This window comes from Myotis daubentonii, chromosome 6, assembly GCF_963259705.1.
Source record: "Myotis daubentonii chromosome 6, mMyoDau2.1, whole genome shotgun sequence".
Classification (NCBI taxonomy): Eukaryota; Metazoa; Chordata; class Mammalia; order Chiroptera; family Vespertilionidae; genus Myotis; species Myotis daubentonii.
In genome coordinates, this window is record NC_081845.1 from 96,611,592 (window position 1) to 96,634,035 (window position 22,444).

The following is a 22,444-nucleotide window of genomic DNA, read 5'->3' on the forward strand; positions in this document are numbered from 1 at the left end:
CTGAAAAATATGTTTGGTAGTACTTGAGAATATGTGTCTGTCTTCACTCCCTGAATGCTATCAATTAAAGTCCACTTTAATGACACCTAAGAAATTCACTTTCTATCTGATATTTCTGTTATGCACCCACTATGAGCTTTTTCCTAAACATGGCTGTTTTTGTTTCAAAGGAAAGACTGACATTTTTATTTCTTATACCCTTTCCCCAAATTCTGCTAGAATATTTATTAATTTATACAAAACATAGACCACAAAGATTATTGGCGGGGAGAAGAGGGAGGCGGCAAATGATTGATTTTTTCCTAGTAAGTTAAAATGTCCTACTAGAAACAAACAAGAGTTTACATGTTGAAACGCACTCCTGGTCAGGACAGAGTAGAGATGGCTGAGGAGGAGCAGGAAGAGTGGAGCTCTGCTCACTTCTGGCTGTGCTGGAACTGCTGGCCTTCACTCACTCGGCACACACATCGACCACTTCTCCCCTCTCAGATTACTAAATAGCACCTGAGAAATGAAACTGATGAACAGAAATAATTTTGTAGGAAGTAGAAATGAGAGAGATGACAATCTCCTAGGACTGGCCCTATTGACTTTTCAACAAAATAGTTCACTTTCAACTAAATGTAAGGTAGAGATGACAAGGAAAAACTCATGGAAGTTAGCAATGAGAAAAGGGAGTAGAATGAAAATAGAATCAAAATTTAAAGGACATGAGGTTTTTCCAGCTCTGTGCTATTTCAATTTCCAAGAGAAATTGGATGACAAAAGGAAAATAACTTACCTCCCTCCCACCCTTTCAAAGTGACTACAGTCCTAGAAAAGGGAGACTAACTAACTCAGGTAAAAGGCTTTGGAGTTTGCTCATCCTTTTCATTCCAGAAATTCCTTTCTGGAAACAGTATCAGTAAGAATTCTATTATCAATGTCAATTCTGTTATCAGTGTCAACCCATACTAATCATTTGTTTGGATTCCAGCACGTGCAGCTGTACCTATCAGTAAGTTCCCTTTTCTTTCTTAAATCTGGTACAAACTGGGAATCCCAAAAAGAGGAGAAACTTTTTTCTAATTCTGACCAATTCCATTTAATGTTTTTACTTATAAATATTCCCTGTCCCTCTTACTTGGCAAATTGATGGGTTATTAATTATTCAATAATAAAATAAACTGATTAAAAGACTAAGTTTAAAAGAAATACTTTGTTTTCTAAAAAAAATTTCAAATAGCTTTTAATAACAAGCTTTTCATTCTGCAAAAAAGAAAGATATATAGGGTGGGATACAACAAATGTGGAGATGCCAACAAGAAATAGAAAAAGCTATGTCAGTGTGGAAGAGGAAAGAGGTCACCTGCAATTAGCATTCAGATCTGTAATTGTTTAAAACTTCAAATCCTCCATGGGAGGAAAGAGAGGAAAAGAATGGCCCAGGCACATGTGTATGAGCTCTCCGGGCCTTTCTGCTGCATGGAAATACACTGACGCCAGTCACGTCACACGGGGGCTCCTCCGTCACCACAAACCAACGCCACCCACTCTGGTTCCACCCCGGATGTCTTCCCGGGGGAGGTCGGTGTCCTCCAAAGATCGTTCTGTTAGTGCCTTAGAAAGAATAAGAACGGGAAGAATATATATCTATAGCCTTTATCCAAAAACTTTGCTAATATGTTTTTATTTCATGTTGTTCTGCCAGTTACAGCAATACCGATTGGTAAGTTGTTATTCATCTATTTGCTAATCCTAGTGTCCTGTATGCCGGGAGCCGGTCCATCCTTGCTGTTTCAAGGGACCTGGCATATATGGCATACGGTTCTTAATATGTTTGCTCACCTTCTTGGCGCTGTGTTTTAACCAAGGTCACCTCTCCGAGGAAGGTTGTTTCCCCACGTAGGAATTTTTCCCTGAAGTCAGGGAGGGGATGCCTCTCCTAGAAAGGTTGTTTCCCCAGGTAGGAATTTTTCCCTGAAGTCAGGGAGGGGATGAAACTCCTTAACTAAGTGCCAGGCGGGTAGTTAATCACTACAAACAATCATGCTTAAGCTACATAATCTTTACTCCCTGGAATGGAGATAAGAAACGCCCTAACCTTTGTAATAGAGATTGATAGGATTGAATCAACTGGTATAAATACAGTTGTAACAAGACAGAAACACTCAGAACTTAGAACAGAATCAAGAAGACAGAACCCAGAACCAGACAGAAAGACACAGAAGTTAGAACACAGAACTCAGGAGACAGAACTTAGAACACAGAGCCAAGAAGACAGAACCTACACAGAACCTACAGACAGAAGAACTTCGCTGGAGAGAACATGGCAAGGGATCCTGGACTGAACCTGACTGCAGAGGTTGGCAAGAGAGCCTGACTAGAACCTGGTGACCGAACCTGGCTAGAGATCTCAGACAGAACCTGGCTGGAGATCCTGGACAGAGCCTGGCTGGAGAACCTAGCAAGAGAACATGAAAGCAGAACTTCTCTGGAGATCGAGACCAGAACTTGGCTGGAGATCCTGGCTAGGCTGCTGATCAACTGAATGCTGTCTCCATGTCATTCCTTCTTCGCCAACTCCGTCCACACCTTTGGGGACCCCTGGACCCGCTGGGGTTGGACCCCGGCACCTGTAGACATTTTCCCTGATGGAAAGGATTTCACGCTCACATTGTTCCACCCCCTGTGCCTCCCTATTACAGAGTACACTTAAGTTACTAAAGAATTCAGAAGCTATAATATGGCCAGTGAGTGGCAACAAAAAAATTGAATAAGAAACAGAAAATTAAGACCCTGACGTAATATGTTTTACCTAATGAAGAGAAAAATTTAACTGTAATAAGCAAGGCTTTGCTAAAACTTATACATTCATACATCATGGATCCTGCTTAAATTAATCTAACCCTTCCAGAAAGGAAATTTGCAGTATGTTGCAAATACATAGAATATAGTACCCTTTAAATTTATAATTCCATGTGTCCTAAGGAACAATTTAAATATGGAATAAAATAATTTTCATGATATTTGGTTGAGGGAAAAGGCCTGGCCTGTGTGGTTCAGTGGTTGAGCCTAGACCTATGAACCAGGAGGTCACACACACAAAGCAAAAGGGCCGGTGCATTGCTAATCAATGAGAACTGAATACATAATTCAGAAAGATAATAATTTGTTGTATTTTCTTTTTCAGCATTTGCTCCAGTAGCAGCTGGTGAGTTCACTGTCTTTCTCAGTTTCCTCTGGTCCTGTTACATCTGGGTTCCTTTGTTTGCACTGACACTCTCGACATCTGACAACACTGAACCCAGAGAGTCAGGTCATCTTCCATCTCTTTCCTCCATGTTTTCTCGTACTTCTTTAAGTTACAGTGGTTTGGGAACAGGGGGCTCTCGGGGGTGGTTTCTTTTTAATTTTGGTTTTGGTTTTGGTTTTGGTAAGTCAGAGGCCCATAGGAACAGGAATCAATGTGTCAAGAACAGAGAAAAAAAAAGTTGTTCATTTGTTTAGAGAATGAGGTTATGGAAGAGAAACAAAAGGACACAATGCTGGCACACATGTGAGGGTGAGACGACAGGAAAGACCAAGGAAATAACACACTAAGACATTTATATTCAATCTGAAGCTACAGGTCACAAAATAAAACTCCGAAACATAAAGGTGAAAAAGTTAAATGAGAAGATATGAGTAGAAGGAGGGACAGGCTGCACAATGTAAACAAAGGAAACACTAAGTAAAATAGAGTGGAGACAGAAGAGGTCGGCCTTTGCCCTCTCCGTGGAGTTTATCAGACGTAAACCTGGACCATCACTGCCGCTCAGAGAGTAAGGGTTAGGAGCAGCACCTAGAAAGCCTTTTCTGACTTCTTCTCCCCGAATAAATTGAGTTGGTACTTGCCTTTAATAATGCTCAGGCAAACAACAAACCTTTGTGCTTCCATTTTTTAAAAAAACACTGCTGGTCTAAATGTACCAATTAAAAACAAAAAATTAATAAAACACCAAATCAAAGCCAAACTAAATAAATGGAAAGATATTCCAAGACTCAAAATTGTCAAAATGTCATTTTTTTTCCCAACGTGGTCTGACCACAACATCCTTTAGATCATCAGAGCCATTGGCTGGAAAATGGCACTTTTGATTTCCAAATCTTAACTGATCTCGACAGTTTAATTCAGCGTAATGGCAAGTGGTCCGAGGTTCCATATGTCCAGGCTTTCTGGACACTTAGATCTTGTCCTTTCCTCTGTCGGTCCGTCACCTCTTTTCCGATCCTACTTCTTAATGAGAAAACTCCTGAAACTCAATCCCCTCTGGTAATTAATAGGACACCAGTCAATGACACCTCCCCCCCCCCCACCATGATGTTACTTCCTCTGACTCTGCAGACCACTTTCCCCATTCTCCCCTCCATATGCAACCCCTCTTCGCCTTCCTCACCCTCACCCTCTGCCCCCTTCATTTCTCCACTTCTTGTTAAGCCCCCTTCTCAACCCATCCTCTATCCTCCTATGCCCTCTAAATCCTGCACCAAGGGAGCCTGTCACTTCCACTCAAACCTCCATGCCATTTCCCCCCAATACTTTTCTTGGGGTCCCCCTCCCCCTGAGACCAAAGCTCCCTCCCCTTGGGTCTGTACACCCTACGGGAGGTTGCAGGACGACGGGGCATCATGAGGGCCCACGCCCCATTTTCCTTCTCGGATCTCACACAAATAGAAAAGAGATTAGGCTCCTTCTCGGATGATTCAACCAAATTTACAAAAGAATTTAAATACTTAAACATATGGTCTGACTTCTCCAGCTGTCCATCCATCCTTACCTCCACAACACCCCCCTCCCGCCCCCCCCCCAGGAAAGGGGTCGCATCTGGGCAGCTGCTACAGCTCACGCGACAAAGTATTTGCTGAAAATTCAAAGGAATTTAGGGGAATGCGAGGCACAAGTGCAATTCCAGCAGCGAGCCAGGCTGGGCTGTCAGGAGCTTCCCCCCCTGCCCCACAGGAAGAGGACGGCACATTTCCTCACTTGTCTTTCAGAGGGAATGTGAAAGGCAGGATTTAAAGCCATCAACTATGACAGAGTCTCAGAAATCACCCAAATGTCCTCTGCTGGCCTGTCAATCATATTAATATCACATAAAATACACCTCAGAGCAAAAATTTACCAGGGACATTACATAATTATTCAAAGAACAATCAATACGCCAAGAAGTCACAGAAATCCCAAATGTGTACCAGAATGTCCCAAACAACAGGGTTTCAAAATTCATTGGAGAGAAAACTGATAAAGCTGAAAAGAGAAACAGAAAAACTCAAAGTTATAGCTGGTGAACTCAACATCCTATTCTCAGCAATTGATAGATCATGAAAGAGGTGAATTAATTAGCCATGCAGATATCTGAGGGGAGAATATTTCAAGCAAAGAGGACAATAAGTAAACCACTCTGGCATAGAAATATTTTCAGACTCTTTGAGGGAAAGCAAGTGAGGCTGGAGCAGAATGAAAAATAAGGTGAAGGGAAGCTATCAAAGAGTTATAGGGGATTTTGACCTGTCATGTTTTTACTTATTTTCCCTGGAGCATGTTAGCCATGTATAAATAAAACATTTCTTTTACATTCAAGAAAAAAGTTATGGGGGACAGCCTGTGTTCCTGGGGTCTTCCTTTGAAAGGTGTGGTATGGTAATGACTTTGGTCAAGCAAGATATGGCCAATCGCTGGTGGGTCTTAAGCAGGGGAGTGACCTGGTCAGACAGGAAGTGTAAGAGGTGGCTGCTGGGCTACAGACCTCCGGGAGTGCCCCAATCAAGGACCCCACCAGCCTGTGGACACTCTCCAAAGCCAGAGGGGTGTTAAGCCATATCTCCCCCAACTCTGCTGAAAGCACCTGTGTGTTCCCAAGTGCAGCCCCAGAGCCAGGTCCTGGAGGAAATACCACAAATTGTTATAGCGTCACCTTCTAGAATCAAAAAAAAAGAGGGTGCTTTCTTTAAAATCTTTATTATTGAAAGTATTATATATGTCTCCATTTTTCCCCATTGACCCTTTCAAACCTGCCCCCGCCACAGGCAAAAAAAAAAAAGTTTCTAATTGCCAGCCTAAATTGTAAGAAACAAAGTAAATATAAATTCTTAGCTAGTATGTGTTTGCTACTTCAAATGCAAAAGCAGAAGCACATATCATCAAACACCATGTAAAATAAATAAGTATCACAACAAAAAGAGAATAATAATTTTTCAGCAACCAAACTCTGAGGCACAGAATATTACATTATACCTAATAAAGAATTTAAAATTCTGTTATAAAGAAATTTAATGAGCTAGAAGAAAACTCAGAAAACCAATTTCATGAACTCAGGAATGAAATCAATGAACAGATGAAGTTATTTATCTAAGAAACTGAAATTATAAAGAAGAACTGAATAAATTCTAGGGCTGAAAAAGTCATAAATGAGATGAAGGAAGCAATAGAGTGTATACTAGTATGTGGCAAGGCAAACCAAATGGAAAAAAGAATAAATGACTTGGTGGATAGGAATATAAAAATAATTCAGTTATAAAAGGAGAGCAAACAGATTTTTTAAAAGTGAAAAAACCACAAAAGCCATCAGATTCTATCAAAAATGCAAATATAAGAATAATTGGTGTGCCAGAAGAAGATAGGGAGATGGGGACAGAGTTTAAAGAAATAATAGCTGAGAACTTCCCAAACCTTGGGAAGGAATTAGACATACAAATCCATGAAGCTAATAGGACATCCTATTACCTCAATGCAAAAAGACTTTTCCAAGACACATTGCAATGAAACCATCAAAAGTCAATGATAAAGAAATAATTTCTCACAGACAGCAAAGAAAAAAAGAAATAACCTGCAAAGTAACCACCATTAAGCTAGCACAAGATTTCTCAGCAGAAACTCTACAAACCAGGAGAAAGTGAAATGTATATTCAAAGAGTTGTAAGATAAAAGTTGCCAGCCTAGAATACTTTCCAGCTGTTATCTTTCAAATATGAATGAAAAAATAAAAGCTTTCCTAGAAAAACAAGATCTAAGGGAATTTACCAACACTAGACTTGCCTTACAAGAAATGCTGAGAGGAATTCTTCAAGCTCAAATGAAAACACACTAATCAGCAACATAAAAACATATGAAGAAGCCATCTTTCTCAGGCAGAGCACATGCCTCCATATGACATCAGCTGGAGGTGGGGAGAGCAATAGCCCGGCCCTCTGGGATCCCTCTTGCCCCACTCTGTGAAGCTTATACTTGGCTGAGAAATAAAGCCAGAGGCTCTTTCAGTGACTGAGCCTAACAGGCAACTTGCACGGGAAGGAGAGATGGATCTCTGGGTGCTCTGAGATTTTGATGACCTGCCCCCAGGCCCTGTGCTGGTAAAAGCCAGACTTGGTGCACAGCTTGGTTCTTGCCACATGCATCAGGCCCAGCAGAGGTGGTCACAATATGTGGATCACTGATAGCTCCTAAAGGTTGCCAGAGCTAGTCACAGACAGCACCTGCCATTAGCCTGTTTCAGAGTCACCCCCAAGAGGCCCAGACCAATAAACTCTGTGTCCAGCTTCAGACAACAGAGCAGGAGCCAATAAGTTTCTCAAGCAGCACATCCAAGGGGCGATCTCAATAGGCACCAAACCCTGCTGAGGGGAATTCTGCTTTATATGCTCAGCACCTGCACAGCAGCTTGCAGGCCATGTTGGAGGTTGAGCCTCACAGTCAGCCAGCTTTAGACTCAATCTCATGCACAAAATAGCAATCAAGACTCAATTACAAAAGGAGGGCCAACATAACCCACACAAGGAACACTACTAAAGCAGGTGATCAAGGAAACTGTGCCAAAAGACACCTACTACATAAGACCACCCTAGCAAGCCTGGGAGTCTTAGCAGATCTACCTAATACATAGAAACAAACACAAAGATGCAGCCAAAGAGGAGAGACAAAGAAAGAGGCCCAAATGACAGAAGAGAAGAAATCTCCAGAAAAAAAAGAGCTAAATTAAGTGAAGGCAAACAGTTTATCAGCTATAGAGTTCAAAGTAATGATTATAAGGAGGCTCACTAATTTGTAAAAGGATATAGAAACCATAAAAGAGGGCCAGTAGAAATGAAGAATGAAATATCTGAAATCAAGAATACACTGGAAGGAATAAACAGGTTGGATGAAGCAAAGGATCAAATCAGCTATTTGGAAGACAAGGTAGAAAAAACACCAGTCAGAGCAGCAAAAAATAAAATGAATGAAGATAGTTTAAGGGACCTTTGGGAGAACATGAAGTGCAACAATATCCATATCAGAGGGGTACCAGAACAAACAGAGAGTGAGCAAGAGATTGAGAACCAATATAACCAGGTGAAGGAAACCAGGTGAAGGAAAAAGACACACAGGACCAAGAAGCGTAGAGAGTCCCAAACAAGATGGACCCAAAGAGGCCCATACCAAGACACATCATAATTAAAATGGCAAAGTTTAAAGACAAAGATAAAATCTTAAGTCACAAGGGAAAGGCAGTTAGTTACCTACAAGGCAGCTCTCATAAAGCTGTCAGTTGATTTCTCAAGAGAAAGATTTCAGGCCAGAAGGGACTGGCATTAAATATTGAAACAAATGAAAAGCAAAGACCTACAAAAAAGGCTACTTTACCCAGCAAGTCTATCATTTGATATTGAAGGAGAAATAAAGAGCTTCTCAGACAAGACAAAGCTAAAGGAGTTTGTTACCACCAAACCAGTATTATAAAAAATGACAAAGGGCTTGTAAAGAGGAGGAGGAGGAGGAGGAGGAGGAGGAGGAGGAGGAGGAGGAGGAGGAGGAGGAGGAGAAGAAGGAGGAGGAGGAGGAGGAGGAGGAGGAGGAGGAGGAGGAGGAGAAGAAGGAGGAGGAGGAGGAGGAGGAGGAGGAGGAGGAGGAGGAGGAGGAGGAGGAGGAGGAGGAGGAGGAGGAGGAGGAAGAGGAGAAGAAGAAGAAGGAGAAGGAGAAGAAGAAGAAGAAGAAGAAGAAGAAGAAGAAGAAGAAGAAGAAGAAGAAGAAGAAGAAGGAGAAGAAGGAGAAGAAGGTTTAAAAATAAAATGAGAAAACCCACTGTGTGGGAAAACATATTTGCCAATGACATATCTGATAAGGGCCTAATCTCCAAAATTCATAGGGAACTCATACAACTTAACAAAAGGAAGATAAACAATCCAATCAAAAAATGGGCAAAGGACCTAAATAGACACCTTTCAAAAGAGGACATTCAGAAAGCCAAGAGACATATGAAAACATGCTCAAAGTCACTAATCATCCGAGAGATGCAAATCAAAACAGCAATGAGGTACCATCTCACACCTGTCAGACTGGCTATCATCAACAAATCAACAAACGACAAGTGCTGGAGAGGATGTGGAGAAAAAGGAACACTTGTGCACTGCTGGTGGGAATGCAGACTGGTGCAGCCACTATGGAAGACAGTATGGAGTTTCCTTAAAAAACTGAAAATGGAACTCCCATTTGACCCTGTGATCCCACTTCTAGGAATATATCCCAAGAAACCAGAAACACCAATCAGAAAGGATATATGCACCCCTATGTTCATAGCAGCACAATTCACCATAGCTAAGATCTGGAAACAGCCTAAGTGCCCATCAGTAGATGAATGGATTAGAAAACTGTGGTACATCTACACGATGGAATACTATGCTGCTGTAAAAAGGAAGGAACTCTTACCATTTGCAACGTCATGGATGGAACTGGAGAGCATTATGCTAAGTGAAATAAGCCAGTCAATAAAGGAAAAATACCACATGATCTCACTCATTCATGGACAATAGAGACCATTATAAACTTTTGAACAATAATAGATACAGAGGCAGAGCTGCCTCAAACAGATTGTCAAACTGCAGCGGGAAGACCGGGGAGGGTTTGGGGGCAGGAGGTAGGGGGGTAAGAGATCAACTAAAGGACTTGTATGCATGCATATAAGCATAACCAATGGACATAAGACACTGGGTGATAGGGGAGGCTAGGGGACTGTCTAGGGCGGGGGGATAAAATGGATACATATGTAATACCCTTTGTAATACTTTAAGCAATAAAAAAAAATAAAATAAAATGACAATAAATACTTATGTATCAATAATCACTTTAAATGTAAATGGCTTAAGTACTCAATCAAATGGCATAGGGTAGCTGAATGGATAAGGAAACAACTCCCATATATATGCTATCTGTAAGAGACCCACCTCAGAGGAGATGGGAAAGGTATTTCATGCAAATGGAATTTTTTTTAAAAGCTAGGGTTAGATATAATATTTATTATATCTAACAAAATAGACTTTAAAGCCAAGGCTATAGTAAAAGACAAAGAAGGACACTACATAATGATAAAGGGAGCAATCTAACAAGGCAATATAATCCTTGTAAGCACCTAAATATGTCAAATCTTTGTGACAAAAAGAAAGAAGTTGACAGCAATACAGTCATAGTAGGGGATTTCAACACCCTATTGATATCAATGGATAGATCTTCCAGACAGAAATCAACAAGGAGACAGTGGCCTTAAATGACACACTAGATTCAATAGATTTAACTGATATCTTTATAGCATTTCACCCAAAAGCAGCAGAATATGCATTCTCTTCAAGTGCACCTGGAACATTTTCTAGGATAGACCACATGTTGGGACACAAAACAAGTCTCAATAAATGTAAGAGCCTTGTCTGGTGTAATTCCGTTTATTGGAGCATCGTCCCCAACACTAAAAGGATGTAGGTTCAACTCCCCGTCAGGGCACATACCTGTGGGTTCTAATCCTCCTCAGGGTGCATGTGGGAGGCAATCGATCGATGTTTCACACATCGAAGTTTCTCTCCAGCTCTTTCTCTCCCTTCTCCTCTAAGATTAGTGAACATAACCACAGGTGAAGATTAAAAATAAATAAATAGCCCTGGGCAGTGTGGCTCAATTGGTTGGAGCATCATCCAGTGCACCAAAAGGTGGGGGGGTTCAATTCCCAGTCAGGGTAAATACCACGGTTGCAGGTTTGATTCAATCCCCAGTCAGGGTGCATGCAGGATGCAATTGATTAATGTTTCTCTCTCACATTGATGTTTCTCCTCTCTCTCTCTCTCTCTCTCTCTCTCTCTCTCTCTCTCTCTCTCTCATTATATATATATATATATCCTATCAAATTAAATAAACAATAAATATAAATAAATGTAAGAAGATTGAAATCATATCAAGCATCTCTGACCATAATTGTATGAAACTAGAAATCAACTGCAAGAAGAAAACTGGAAAACACCTGAAGACCTGTAGGCAAAATAATGAAGTACTAAAAAATGAATGGGTTAACAACAAAATCAAGGAAGAAGTTAAAGGATACCTTAAACAAATGGAAATGAGAACACAACAACCAAAAATCCATGGGACACAAAGAAAGCAGTCTAAGAGGAAATTCATAGCATTCCAGGCATATCTCAAAAAACAAGAAAAATCTTCCCCCCAAAATCTAACTTTATACTTAAAGGAACTTGTAAAAGAACAACAAAATCCAAAGTGAATACAAATTAGGGAATAATAAATATCAGAGTGGAAATAAGTCTAACAAAACAATAAAAAAGATCAATGAAACCAAAAGCAAACCTTTAACCAGCTTATTAAGAAAAAACAGAGAGGACGCAAATAAATAAAATCAGAAATGAAAGATAAGAAGTAAAAACTGACAAAAGAAATTCAAAGGATTGTAAGAAAATATTATGAACAACTATACAACAAATTGAACAATCTGGACAAAATGGATAAATTTCTAGAAACATAATCTTCCAAAACTTAGGGAAAAGGACAGTCTCTTCAACAAGGGTGCTGGAGAAACTGGATAAATACATTCAGAACAATAAAGTTGAACCCCTATCTTAAACCACTCATGAAAGTTAATTCAAAATAGATCAAAGATTTTAAAATAAAACCTGATACCAAAAAACTTCTAGAAGAAATGTAGATCTTGGCATCGATTTTCTGGATATGACATCAAAAGCACAAACAATAAAAGCAAACACAGATAAGTGGGACAACATCAAACTTAAGAGCTTCTGTACAGCAAAAGAAACAACAAAATGAAAGGCAGCCTTCAGAATAGGAGAAATTTTTTACAAACTAATTTCAGATAAGGGGTTAATATTGACTTTACTCATATGTGGAATTTAATGAACAATTTGAACTACCAAAAGAAAAAATAGAGACAGAGTCATAGATAAAGAATAAACAGACACCTCTGGTGGAGGGGTGGTGGTGTGGGGGTTGAGGGTGGAAGGGTTGAGTGAAAAAGAGAGAACTCATGGACAAAAGTATGGTAATTGTGGGGAGACAGAAGGGGCGAGGGGGGTGGATGAGGGAATAGAGGGGGAATATGGTGATAGAAAAAATAGAACAGAACAGGAATAGAATAGAATAGAATAGAATAGAATAGAATAGAATAGAATAGAATAGAATAGAATAGAATAGAATAGAATAGAATAGAATAGAATAGAATACAACTCAATATCAAAAAACAATCCAATTTAAAAATGGGAAGAGGAACTGAAGAAAAATTTTGCCAAAGATATCCGAGTGGACAACAGGTACATGAAAAGATTTCATCACTAATCATCAGGGAAATGCAAAGCCAACCACAATGAATTATCACCTCATATGGGTTAGAATGACTACTGTCAAGAACACAGAGGTAAGTGTTGAAGAGATGTGCAGAAAAGGGAACTCATACATTATTGGTGGAAGTGTAAATTGGTTCAGCCACTAAGGAAAACAATATTGAGTTTCCTCAATAATTAAAAAAGAACTACCAGAATCTTTACAACCTGGACCCAACAAAATGGCTCCCACTAAGAAGGGTGATGAGAAGAGCGCTTTTTGGCATCAATAAGGCAATGACCAGAGAACACACTATCAACATTCACAAGCTCATCTATGGAGTAGGTTTCAAGAAGCATGCCCCTCAGGAACTCAGAGAGATCTGGAAATTTGCCATGAAGGAGAGGGGGAACTCCAGATGTGTGCATTGACACCAAGCTCAACAAGGCTTTCTCAGCCAAAGGAATAAGGAATGTCCCTTATGTGTCTGGGAGTGGTAGTCCAGAGCACGTAATGAGGATGAAGATTCACTAAACAAGGTCTATATGTTGGCTACCACTTTCAAAAATCTATAGTTAATGCTGATTGTTGAACAAAGTTATAAAACTACAAAAAAAAGAAAAGAAAATAGGTTCTCCAAATGGTACAGCAATTTCCAGTGTACACCAAAGAAAGGCCTTGGGGAGGGGCCAGGAGTTGGGAGGGAGGAGGTCATTGGAGTGGAGGAAGGGGAGAACATCTGTAAAGCTTTCAACAATAAAGTTAAATTTTTTAAACAAGGAAATGAAAATGGGGTATTAAAAAGATGTATGTACTCCTTTGCTTATTATAGCATTATTCATAATAGCCAGAACATGGAGACAACCTAACTGTCTGTATCAACTGATGAATGGATCAATTAGATGAGCCCTATATACACAGTGGAATATTATTCAGCCATGTGAAAGGAGGACATCTGCAATTTGCAACAACATAAATGAACCTTGAGCATATTTTGGTAAACTAGATGCCCAGTGCATGGATTCGTGCACCAGTGGGGTCCCTCAGCCTGGCCTTCACGGTCTCACAATCCGGGACCCCTCGGGGGATGTCAGACTGCCAGTTTCGGCCCCATTCCCGCAGGCCAGACCGAGGGACCACACACATGCATGAATCTGTGCACCAGGCCTCTAGTATGCATATAAGACCTTTGTTTAATCTCTTCCCACCTTCTCCCCTCCCCTCCTCCCTCTGAGATTCATCAGTCTGTTCCATGTTTCCATGCCTATTCGTTGAGTGTCTGCTTCCTGGTGGTCAGTGTGCATCATGGCTACTGGTCAAATTGTCAAACAGTCAAACAGTTGAACATTTAGCCAGTCACTTAGGCTTTTATATATATAGATGAACAAGACAGACAGAGGAAGACAAGTACTGTATGGTATCATTTGCATATGGAATCTAATAAAGCCAAACTTATAAAAACAGAAAGTTCCAGAGAGTAAGGGATGTGAGATAGGACAGATGTTCAAAAGTACAGGCTTGCAATGAGTCATAAATAAGACCTAGAATAGCAGTTCTCAACCTGTGGGTCACGACCCCTTTGGGGTCAAGCGACTCTTTCACAGGGGTCACCTAAGACCATCGGAAAACACATATATAATTACATATTTTTCTTGTGATTAATCACTATGCTTTAATTATGTTCAATTTGTAACAATGAAATTGGGGGTCACCACAACATGAGGAACTGTATTAAAGGGTTGCAGCATTAGGAAGGTTGAGAACCACTGATCTAGAAGTTTAATACACAGCATAGTAAATGTAGACAATAATATTGTATTATAATCATCAAACTTGCTAAGAGACTAAAACATATGACTCCAACCACAAAAAAAGAAAGTATCATTATGTAACACTAGAGGCCTAGTGCATGAAATTCATGCACTGGGTGGGGGAGGTCCCTCAGCCCGGCTTGTGCCCCCTCACAGACCGGAACTCCTCGAGGGGTGTCCACCTGCTGGCTCCTTACCGTTCGGTTCTCTGCTTCTTAGCGGCAGGCTCCTTACCAGCAGACCCTACAGCTCAGCTCATTGCTCCTTAGCGCTGCCGCAGAGGTGGAAGAGGCTCACTAGTCATGAGCCTGGCTTCTGGCTGAGCGGCTGCTCCCCCTGTGGGAGCACACTGACCACCAGGGGGCAGCTCCTGCATTGAGCATCAGCCCATGGTGGTCAGTGTGCATCATAGTGACCAGTCGTTCTGGTGGTTCCACCGTAACAGTCCCTTAGGCTTTTATTATGTAGACTAGAGGCCCGGTGCACAAAATTGGTGCATGGGGGGAGGGGGGTCCCTCAGTCCAGCCTGCACCCTCTCCAATCCAGGACACCTAGGGGAATGTCCAACTGCTGGTTTAGGCCTGATCCCGCAGGGATCATCCTTCTTGCAATCTGGGACCGCTGGCTCCTAACCTCTCACCTGACTGCCTTCCTGATTGCCCCTAACCACTCTACCTGCCTGCTTGATTGCCCCTAACCATCTCTGCTTGCTGGTCTAATTGTCCCCTAACTGCTCCCCTGCTGGCCTGGTTGCCCCCTAACTGTCCAGAAGGAAGTCGCATGTCCAGAAGATGTCCGGTCAATCGGTCTAATTAGCACATTACCCTTTTATTAGTATAGATTGTCCCTACACAGGCAATCATATTACTATATGTAAATGTGTCAAGTTAATGTGCTGTTCACCTTAAATGTGCAAATGTATTTCAATAAAAAGTGTTTAAATAAAGCAGCTAAAGGACAAGAGCAGTGGAAGTTGCCCACATTTAAATAAATGGAACTTAAATGCATGACACAAATTCTACCCAGTGCAGAGACTTATGGAATGGAAAATATAGGAAATTCCAGTATCTACTGATGTGTTTGTCTTTCTCTTTCAGTTGACGATTCTGGAAAAATCAGTAAGTTTGGATCATTTCCTTACCTTACCTATTATTGTATCCAGGACCCTTGAGATTTTGTTTCCAATTTTTTTTGTATTCCACATTCTTCTAACTTAGTCATTATTTCTTAAATTATATTCTCATACTTTGATTCTCTCTTATCTATGTTTATTTTATAACAAAATAGAATGGTCTTATATTTTATTTGGGCTATTTACTACCAAAGATTGTTGGCATATATTCCCATCAAGTCTACCCACAAGATAGCCTGTTTTCCTTGTGTTATAATCTGGCAATGAATAATTTTCACTAAAAAAGAAAATCCTCTAAAACTGATGTAAAGAATAGGTGTCAGTCATCTACTGATGAGCACATTGGCTGTTTCCAGAACTGAGCTATTGTAAATTGTGTTGCTATGAACATAGGGGAGCATACATTCTTTCTGATTGGTTCTTCAGGTTTCTTAAGACATATTCCTAGTGGTACATTTACACAATGGAATATTATGCAGCAGTAAAAAAGTAGGATCTCTTACCCTTTGAGACAGCATGGAGGAACCTAGAGAGTATGTTAAGTGAAATAAGCCAGTCAGAGAAAGAGAAGTATCATGTGATCTCACTTATATGTGGAATCTAATGAACAAAAACTGATGAACAAAATAGATTCCAAGATAAAAGCAAAGAACAGACTGTCAAATCTCAGAGGGAAAGTGGGGAGGTGGGGGGGAGATATTAACCAAAGAACTTGTATGGGTATATATGGACACAGACAATAGGGTGGTAAAGGCCTGGAGGAGGGGGGTGCAACAGGTGCAGTCTAGAAGGAGTCAATGGGGAAGGGAAGGGGGCATTTGTAATACTTTCAACAATAAAGATTAATAAAAGATATAGATTAGCTATGCATGTAAAAAAGAATAGGTGTCAGGACAAGACACAATTTTGACAATTGACCAACAACACACATTTTCAAACTGATCTGATGGAGAATGCGGGGTGGGGTGGGGAGGACTGACTTGTGAAAACAATGAAAGTAGGAAATTACAATGGGAAGGTATGAAATTAGTAAAGCGGATATTGCTTATCAAGGATTCAATCCCACACACCAACTAAATGACACCCTAGTGTTGCTGTGGAGGAGGATGTAGAGCGTGGGCCAGCAGCAATCCTGGGGCTGAAATTACTGGGGGATTCCACATCCCCCGCTGGTCCTGCAGGACATTTACCCACAGAGGGTATCATTAGAACTGGGTTCTCCTTGAGTTAGGAAATTCCCACTAATCTTTCTTTTGTGTTTTATTTTTAGCATTATCTCCTATGGGTAAGTTCCTTATCTATTCTTAAATGATATTGTACATTGTTTATAGTTATTTTCTGGCCTGGCTGTTTCTACTCCCAAAATACATACTTGTGCTTCTAAGGCCATTTTAAATGTCCCCATTCTCCAAAATGAAGCAATACTTTCAATAACTATTTTTGGAGAGATTGCTATAGAGGAGATGAAGTTCATACAAAAGAGTGGCATAATCTCTGGCCATCTTCCTGACTCTGAGTCGCCTCACTGACTCCCAGCAAAACACGATAAAAGAAAGGTTGGTTCTGAATCCCATTAGTTCCTCACTGGTAATTCAAAAGTCTTTTTCAGTTGTAAGTAAAGGCCTACTGTATCATATGAATAGAAAAAAATAGTTCAGAACAAAATCTTATCTATTTTCTATTGCCCCTAAATAACTTTACTTTGAGGGATAGTAGGTAGTGAACACCTACTATACACTAGGCACTGTGCTAGGCATTTTCAAAGCCCGTAAGTATCTCTTATTCTTACCATAGCCCTGCTTGGTAGCTATTATTACCCCCTGCTTTACAGATCAGGAAACTGGCTCAGGCATTTCTGAGGTTAAGGAGTTGGTAAAAAGCAGGATGCAAACACAGGGCTTCCTGTCCCAACGTGAACACACCTTCTGCCTCTACACACTGCATCTTATACTGAACCACAAATGCCTTTGTTGTGATTACTCCGAAGCCTTATCTATAAAGCAAATATTTGTAAATACAAATATGCATCTACTAGAGAAGCTGTAAATTAAATGCACACAAACGGTTAAAAATAAAAGGCATCCATTTAAATTGATGCGTGGCTTTTAACTGTTTTCTAAATTCAAATTTCTCTATGTCGGGATTATTTAATGTAGGCTCAGCTCTTCAAGGAAATCCATCATATGAAATGAAAGAGAAAGGCAATTTTTAAAACTCTGTAAACATATCATAAGAAGCAAGTAAGACTGAGATGTAGTGAGATACACTCAAGCATCTCAAACATTCTAACCACTGGCAAACACAAAAGATGCTCCTATTTACACCTCACTCTTCTTCCTCAGTTTCCACTGGAACGAGGGTTGGCTTGTGTTTGGGGGAGAGGCCGTGAAGTTGGGAGAGAGGGCATTCCCAGCAGTCATGAGGTGCCTGCTCCCCAAGTGCCCTCCCCACCCTCCCCACCTGGGGAAGGTGATAAGACCAAGCATGTCCCTTAAAAAGGAAGGGGCGATGAGAAAGGCTCACAGGCCAAGTCCCTTCCTAGGAATGAATTCATTCTTGGTAAATGATTTTTAATTGCCAGAAATACAATCTGTTTAACTTTTTCATTTCTTTACTTTAAAAGATATATTGTTATTGACAATATTTCAAACATGTTCTTCCCTGTTAATATTTTTAATAAAAGAGGATTAAGGTTGAATTCCTTTATTCAAAGAAATATCTATGACACATCAGCCCATCAGACTTGATCACCTCTCAGGTTGAGGCCCTTATTTTCTCTCCTGTATAGTCAGCTGATAAGTATGTGACCTTTTAAATGTTGGTTCGTGGTCTGAGAACCAGGATGCTTCATCTCTCAAATCTTCTACAGTCCAGATCTGACTGTGCTCTCACTGGCGGGCACTGGATTAAGAACCAAGTAATGTTAGTTTCCTAAGAAAACCCCTGATCTATTTTCTACATTATTTAAGAATCATAACAATTATGATGATTAAATGTGATAGTTATTTCTTGATATCTTTCAGCTTTGACAAAACTTATCAATTAAAATGTTTTTTCCAATTTAAACTTTTTAATCAGCCTGAATACATTACAATGATTGTCAAGGTCTTGATTAAATCTTTTAATTTTATTAGAATTTTGTTGTATAAGCTACCACCTGCAATGAATGGACACTTAGCCAGGATTTACAAAGATTTGTATTATGGAACTCGTGGGGAGCAAGGGGGCGGAAAGACTGATGCACCATCTAGAAATCTGGAAGAAGAGAGAGAGAAATTTAGGGTTTGGTGGAATGATGATTTGTGCCTTCCTTCCGTAATACAAAGTTGAAATAAAGGGAACCTCACTTTATGGGATAACTAGATTCCTAAAAAATACATCCCCAGCAAAACTAATTTCTTTCATTTAGTTTGAGATCAAAAATATTAAAACATTCAAGGGTATGAAGATCCTATGAGAAGTGACTGGAGGTATTTTGTATTGGGAAAAATAATAAACATTTTATAAATTCTACAAAATTGTAGCTAAAACAGACACTGATTGTTTCCTTAAATACTAGAATACTTAATTTTGATTGACAGAATCTATATTATTTAGGAGGTAAATTTAGGTTAAAAATGGGTAATGCAGTAGTGTAAGTGACAGTAAACAAGGAATAAATTACCTCCAAGAGATGGTAAAACTAAAAATTATTCATAAACTAAGAAAAGTCAGTTTGTTTCGAAGTACATTCCATTGAATTCATAAAGTTAGACGCTTTGGTGGGAAAATACACTCTCTTCACTCCACACCACACCCCAAACAGAAGGTGTCCACTGGTGATACTGACAGATAGCAAGATATCCGGGGCTGTTTTTCTCAGTACAGAAGCACCAGGGATATAGTAGCACTGACTTTCATTGGAAAATTGGAAATGAGTTTGTCTAAAATAAAATATCTAGTTTTTATATCTTAATGAACAAGGTAGAGAGGAAAATACACCAAAAAAATAAAAAGTTCAGAAAGCATTAATTCAGAGTTTCAAATAAAATTTTTATTTTGATGTCAAAAGTTTAAAATGTCAAACAGGAAACACTGAACTACGACATCCATTTTGATTCAGTTACCTCTCTATCTAATACAGGTGTGTCTCACTTTTTACTACTGATAAAATACAGTTCTATATATGTCAATTTTTCAAACAACAAACTCTAAATGTACCAAAAAGCTTTTAATATTGAAAAAGTCAAATAATTAGTTATTATGCAAGAAGTCTTCCTGTAATGTATATATCATTCCTCTAAATTATTTGGTTGGAACTAAGAATAACTCGTCTTAATAGTTTTGAGAAAGTTTTTGCCTGGTCTGTCTCATTTGGTTGAAGTAATAGCCAATACTTATTGACTACTTACTATGTCCCATGCACTGTACTGAGTGCTTTACTTAGATGATATTATTTAATCCTCACAACACTTTTGTGAAGAAGTTACTACTATTGCTCCCATTTTACAGTTAAGAAAGTAAAGTTTACAAAAGGTCACCCAGCTAGTTAGGTATGGAGCCAAGATTTGAACTAGTCTGACTCTAAAAGCCATCCTCCTTAAACTATCTGTCTAGAAAACTTAACTCTACAAAATGGGCAGAGCAAACAAACTAAATATGAGGCGTGAGTCTTTGGGGGTTAACCGACTTACCTAAATAAACCCTGCTGGCAGGAATACTAAACCCAGGTGTTCTGATTCGGCTTTTAAATTCAGTATTCTTTCTACTATATTAATATTGAATGTTAGCTTTGTTCAAAGCAAGACACACCTCTGCTCCATAGCATGAATCCACACAATTCTTCTTGATAGCACAGATTTTGTTTTTCTTAATTCAGACAGTCAAATTGCTAAAAAAAATAATAATAAAAAAATTTTAAAAGCTAGCTAAAAAATTCAATCTTTTTAGGTAACGCATAAATAAGACATAGCAGAGCTGCTTTGCCTAAACATAATAAAAAGTCCCTGAAATTTTTGCAAAGTGAGTTAGCCCATATTGCAAGAAACAGTCTAGTAGTAGTGATTAAAACTGAACTCTGGAGTCTAACTGCTCAGTTCAAATCCTAGCTCCAGCACCTGCTAATTTCATGACCATATTCACATTTATTTAAACTTTCTGTGCCTCAGTTTCTTTATCTGTAAAATGGGGGTAGTAATAGTCCTTACCCTAAATGGTCATTGTGAGGATTACATAAGTTAATGTGTATAAAGTGCTCAGAACAGTGAGTGCCTGGTATGTGGTGAGCACTTAATTAATATCAACTAGCACTATTATTACTTTTGCACAATGAGATGTGCTTTTATTTAATATGGAAAGTATATTTTGAACTTCCTTTTTCTATTTTAAGAAACAACATTGTTTCTTTCCACAATTGTTTCTAAAATTAAATTATATTTCTTTTCCGAATACATCCTTCTTTAGCTCCTATTCAGCATTATTCATTTGGTAGAACATACTGAACAAATGCCAGCTCGCTTATACTACATTTTACTTTATCTTTCATTAATCTTCCAATTTATCGAAAGAGTCTGGAATGTTATCAACACTTAATTTCACGTGTAGCATTCCACCATTTTATATTTTCAGGAAAAACTCAAGTTATCCCCAGTCTGTCAGTTTTAAAACACACAAAATAAAGAAAGAAAGGAAACCAATATCAGGGGGGAAAGTAGGAATAGAGAGAAAGTCCTTATCTGAATTGTGCACGTTTGTTGTGTGCTCAGTTATATTTCCAGGTTACAAGGATGGAGAACTTGCAAAAAAATCAGATCCCAGAGTCTCGATTCTAAAAAGTGGAGGCACTGCGAAGTCAAAGAGTAGCGAAGACAAAAACAAGGAAGCACTAAAGAAGGAAATCTCCTTCACAGGTTCTGAGGAGTCCTTGGTGCACAAAACAGAGTCAGAAAGAAACGCAAAAGACCCTGATTTGGACACAGGGAAGGTAGACATGGAGGCCAAGGTAAAGGGGAGTGATATGGGAATGCCAAGAAGAGAGGAAGCCCAAGCGAAGGTGAGTGAGGCCGGAATACCACAAGGACAAGCATCTCAAGAAAAGGAGAGTGAGGTGGAAATACCACAAGGACAAGCATCTCAAGAAAAGGAGAGTGAGGTGGAAATACCACAAGGACAAGCATCTCAAGAAAAGGAGAATGAGGTGGAAATACCACAAGGACCAGAATCTCAAGTGAAGAAGAGTGGGGCCAAAACACCAAAAGGACCAAAAGCGAAAGTAAAGAAGAGTGAGGCTGGGACACCACAAGGACAGAAACCTCAAGAAAACACTGAGAGTTCTGAGGCTAAAGGAAACCAGGTCAAAGAAAAGGAAGATGCAGGAAAGACTAAAGATACGAAAGAAACTGATGCCAAAGACAAGAAAAGTGGTGAAGGAAAGGACCAAGTTAAGGGAAAGAAAGAACCACAAGTCAAGCGTAAAAAAGCAGAAGCAAAAAAGGAGACAGGCAATTAAATGAAGGAAGTACAATGAAAGGAGGCAGAGTGAAGATAAATGAAAGGAAAGCCCGTGTGACAACTGATTATTATGGATCCTATCGCCCTGATCCGAGTCATATCCCAGCCATCGCTTAAATGGATTATAATTATAGGATGCTTATGATCCATATATCTTTAGAAGTTTCACCATTTTTAGACCTCTCAGCCACAAACCTGTTTCCAACCTTTTTATAAGTTGATACTTATATTACTTAGTCAAGAAAGCCTGGATACTTTCTGAAATAAAACATTTTTATTAAAAACATGTATAATGTTTTTTGACAAGTATTATATTTGTGATAGCCTAACCAACCAACCAACAAATTCTCATGGTGGGCCTAATGCTTGCAAGGCACTGTTCTAGTAATATGGGATATACAGAAACAATGT

General features: G+C 39.5%; 1 protein-coding gene across 1 annotated transcript; it reads left to right on the top strand.

The window, feature by feature from the left end:
• The first annotated feature begins 12,897 nt into the window (after window positions 1-12,897).
• TSBP1 (testis expressed basic protein 1) lies at window positions 12,898-22,183 on the top strand. Its single transcript, XM_059699725.1, has 4 exons — window positions 12,898-13,021; window positions 15,510-15,530; window positions 16,815-16,829; window positions 21,289-22,183. Exons 1-4 carry the CDS (start codon window positions 12,898-12,900, stop codon window positions 22,029-22,031), a joined length of 903 nt encoding a protein of 300 aa, XP_059555708.1. The 3' UTR covers window positions 22,032-22,183.
• The last annotated feature ends 261 nt before the right edge of the window (window positions 22,184-22,444 follow it).

Bases quoted from the DNA above. Each gene is read 5' to 3' on its own strand.
- TSBP1 (XM_059699725.1), top strand. From the start codon at position 12,898: ATGACCAGAGAACACACTATCAACATTCACAAGCTCATCTATGGAGTA. The intron at 13,022-15,509 runs GTGTGCATTGAC...TTTCTCTTTCAG, and splicing joins GGAGAGGGGGAACTCCAGAT to TTGACGATTCTGGAAAAATC.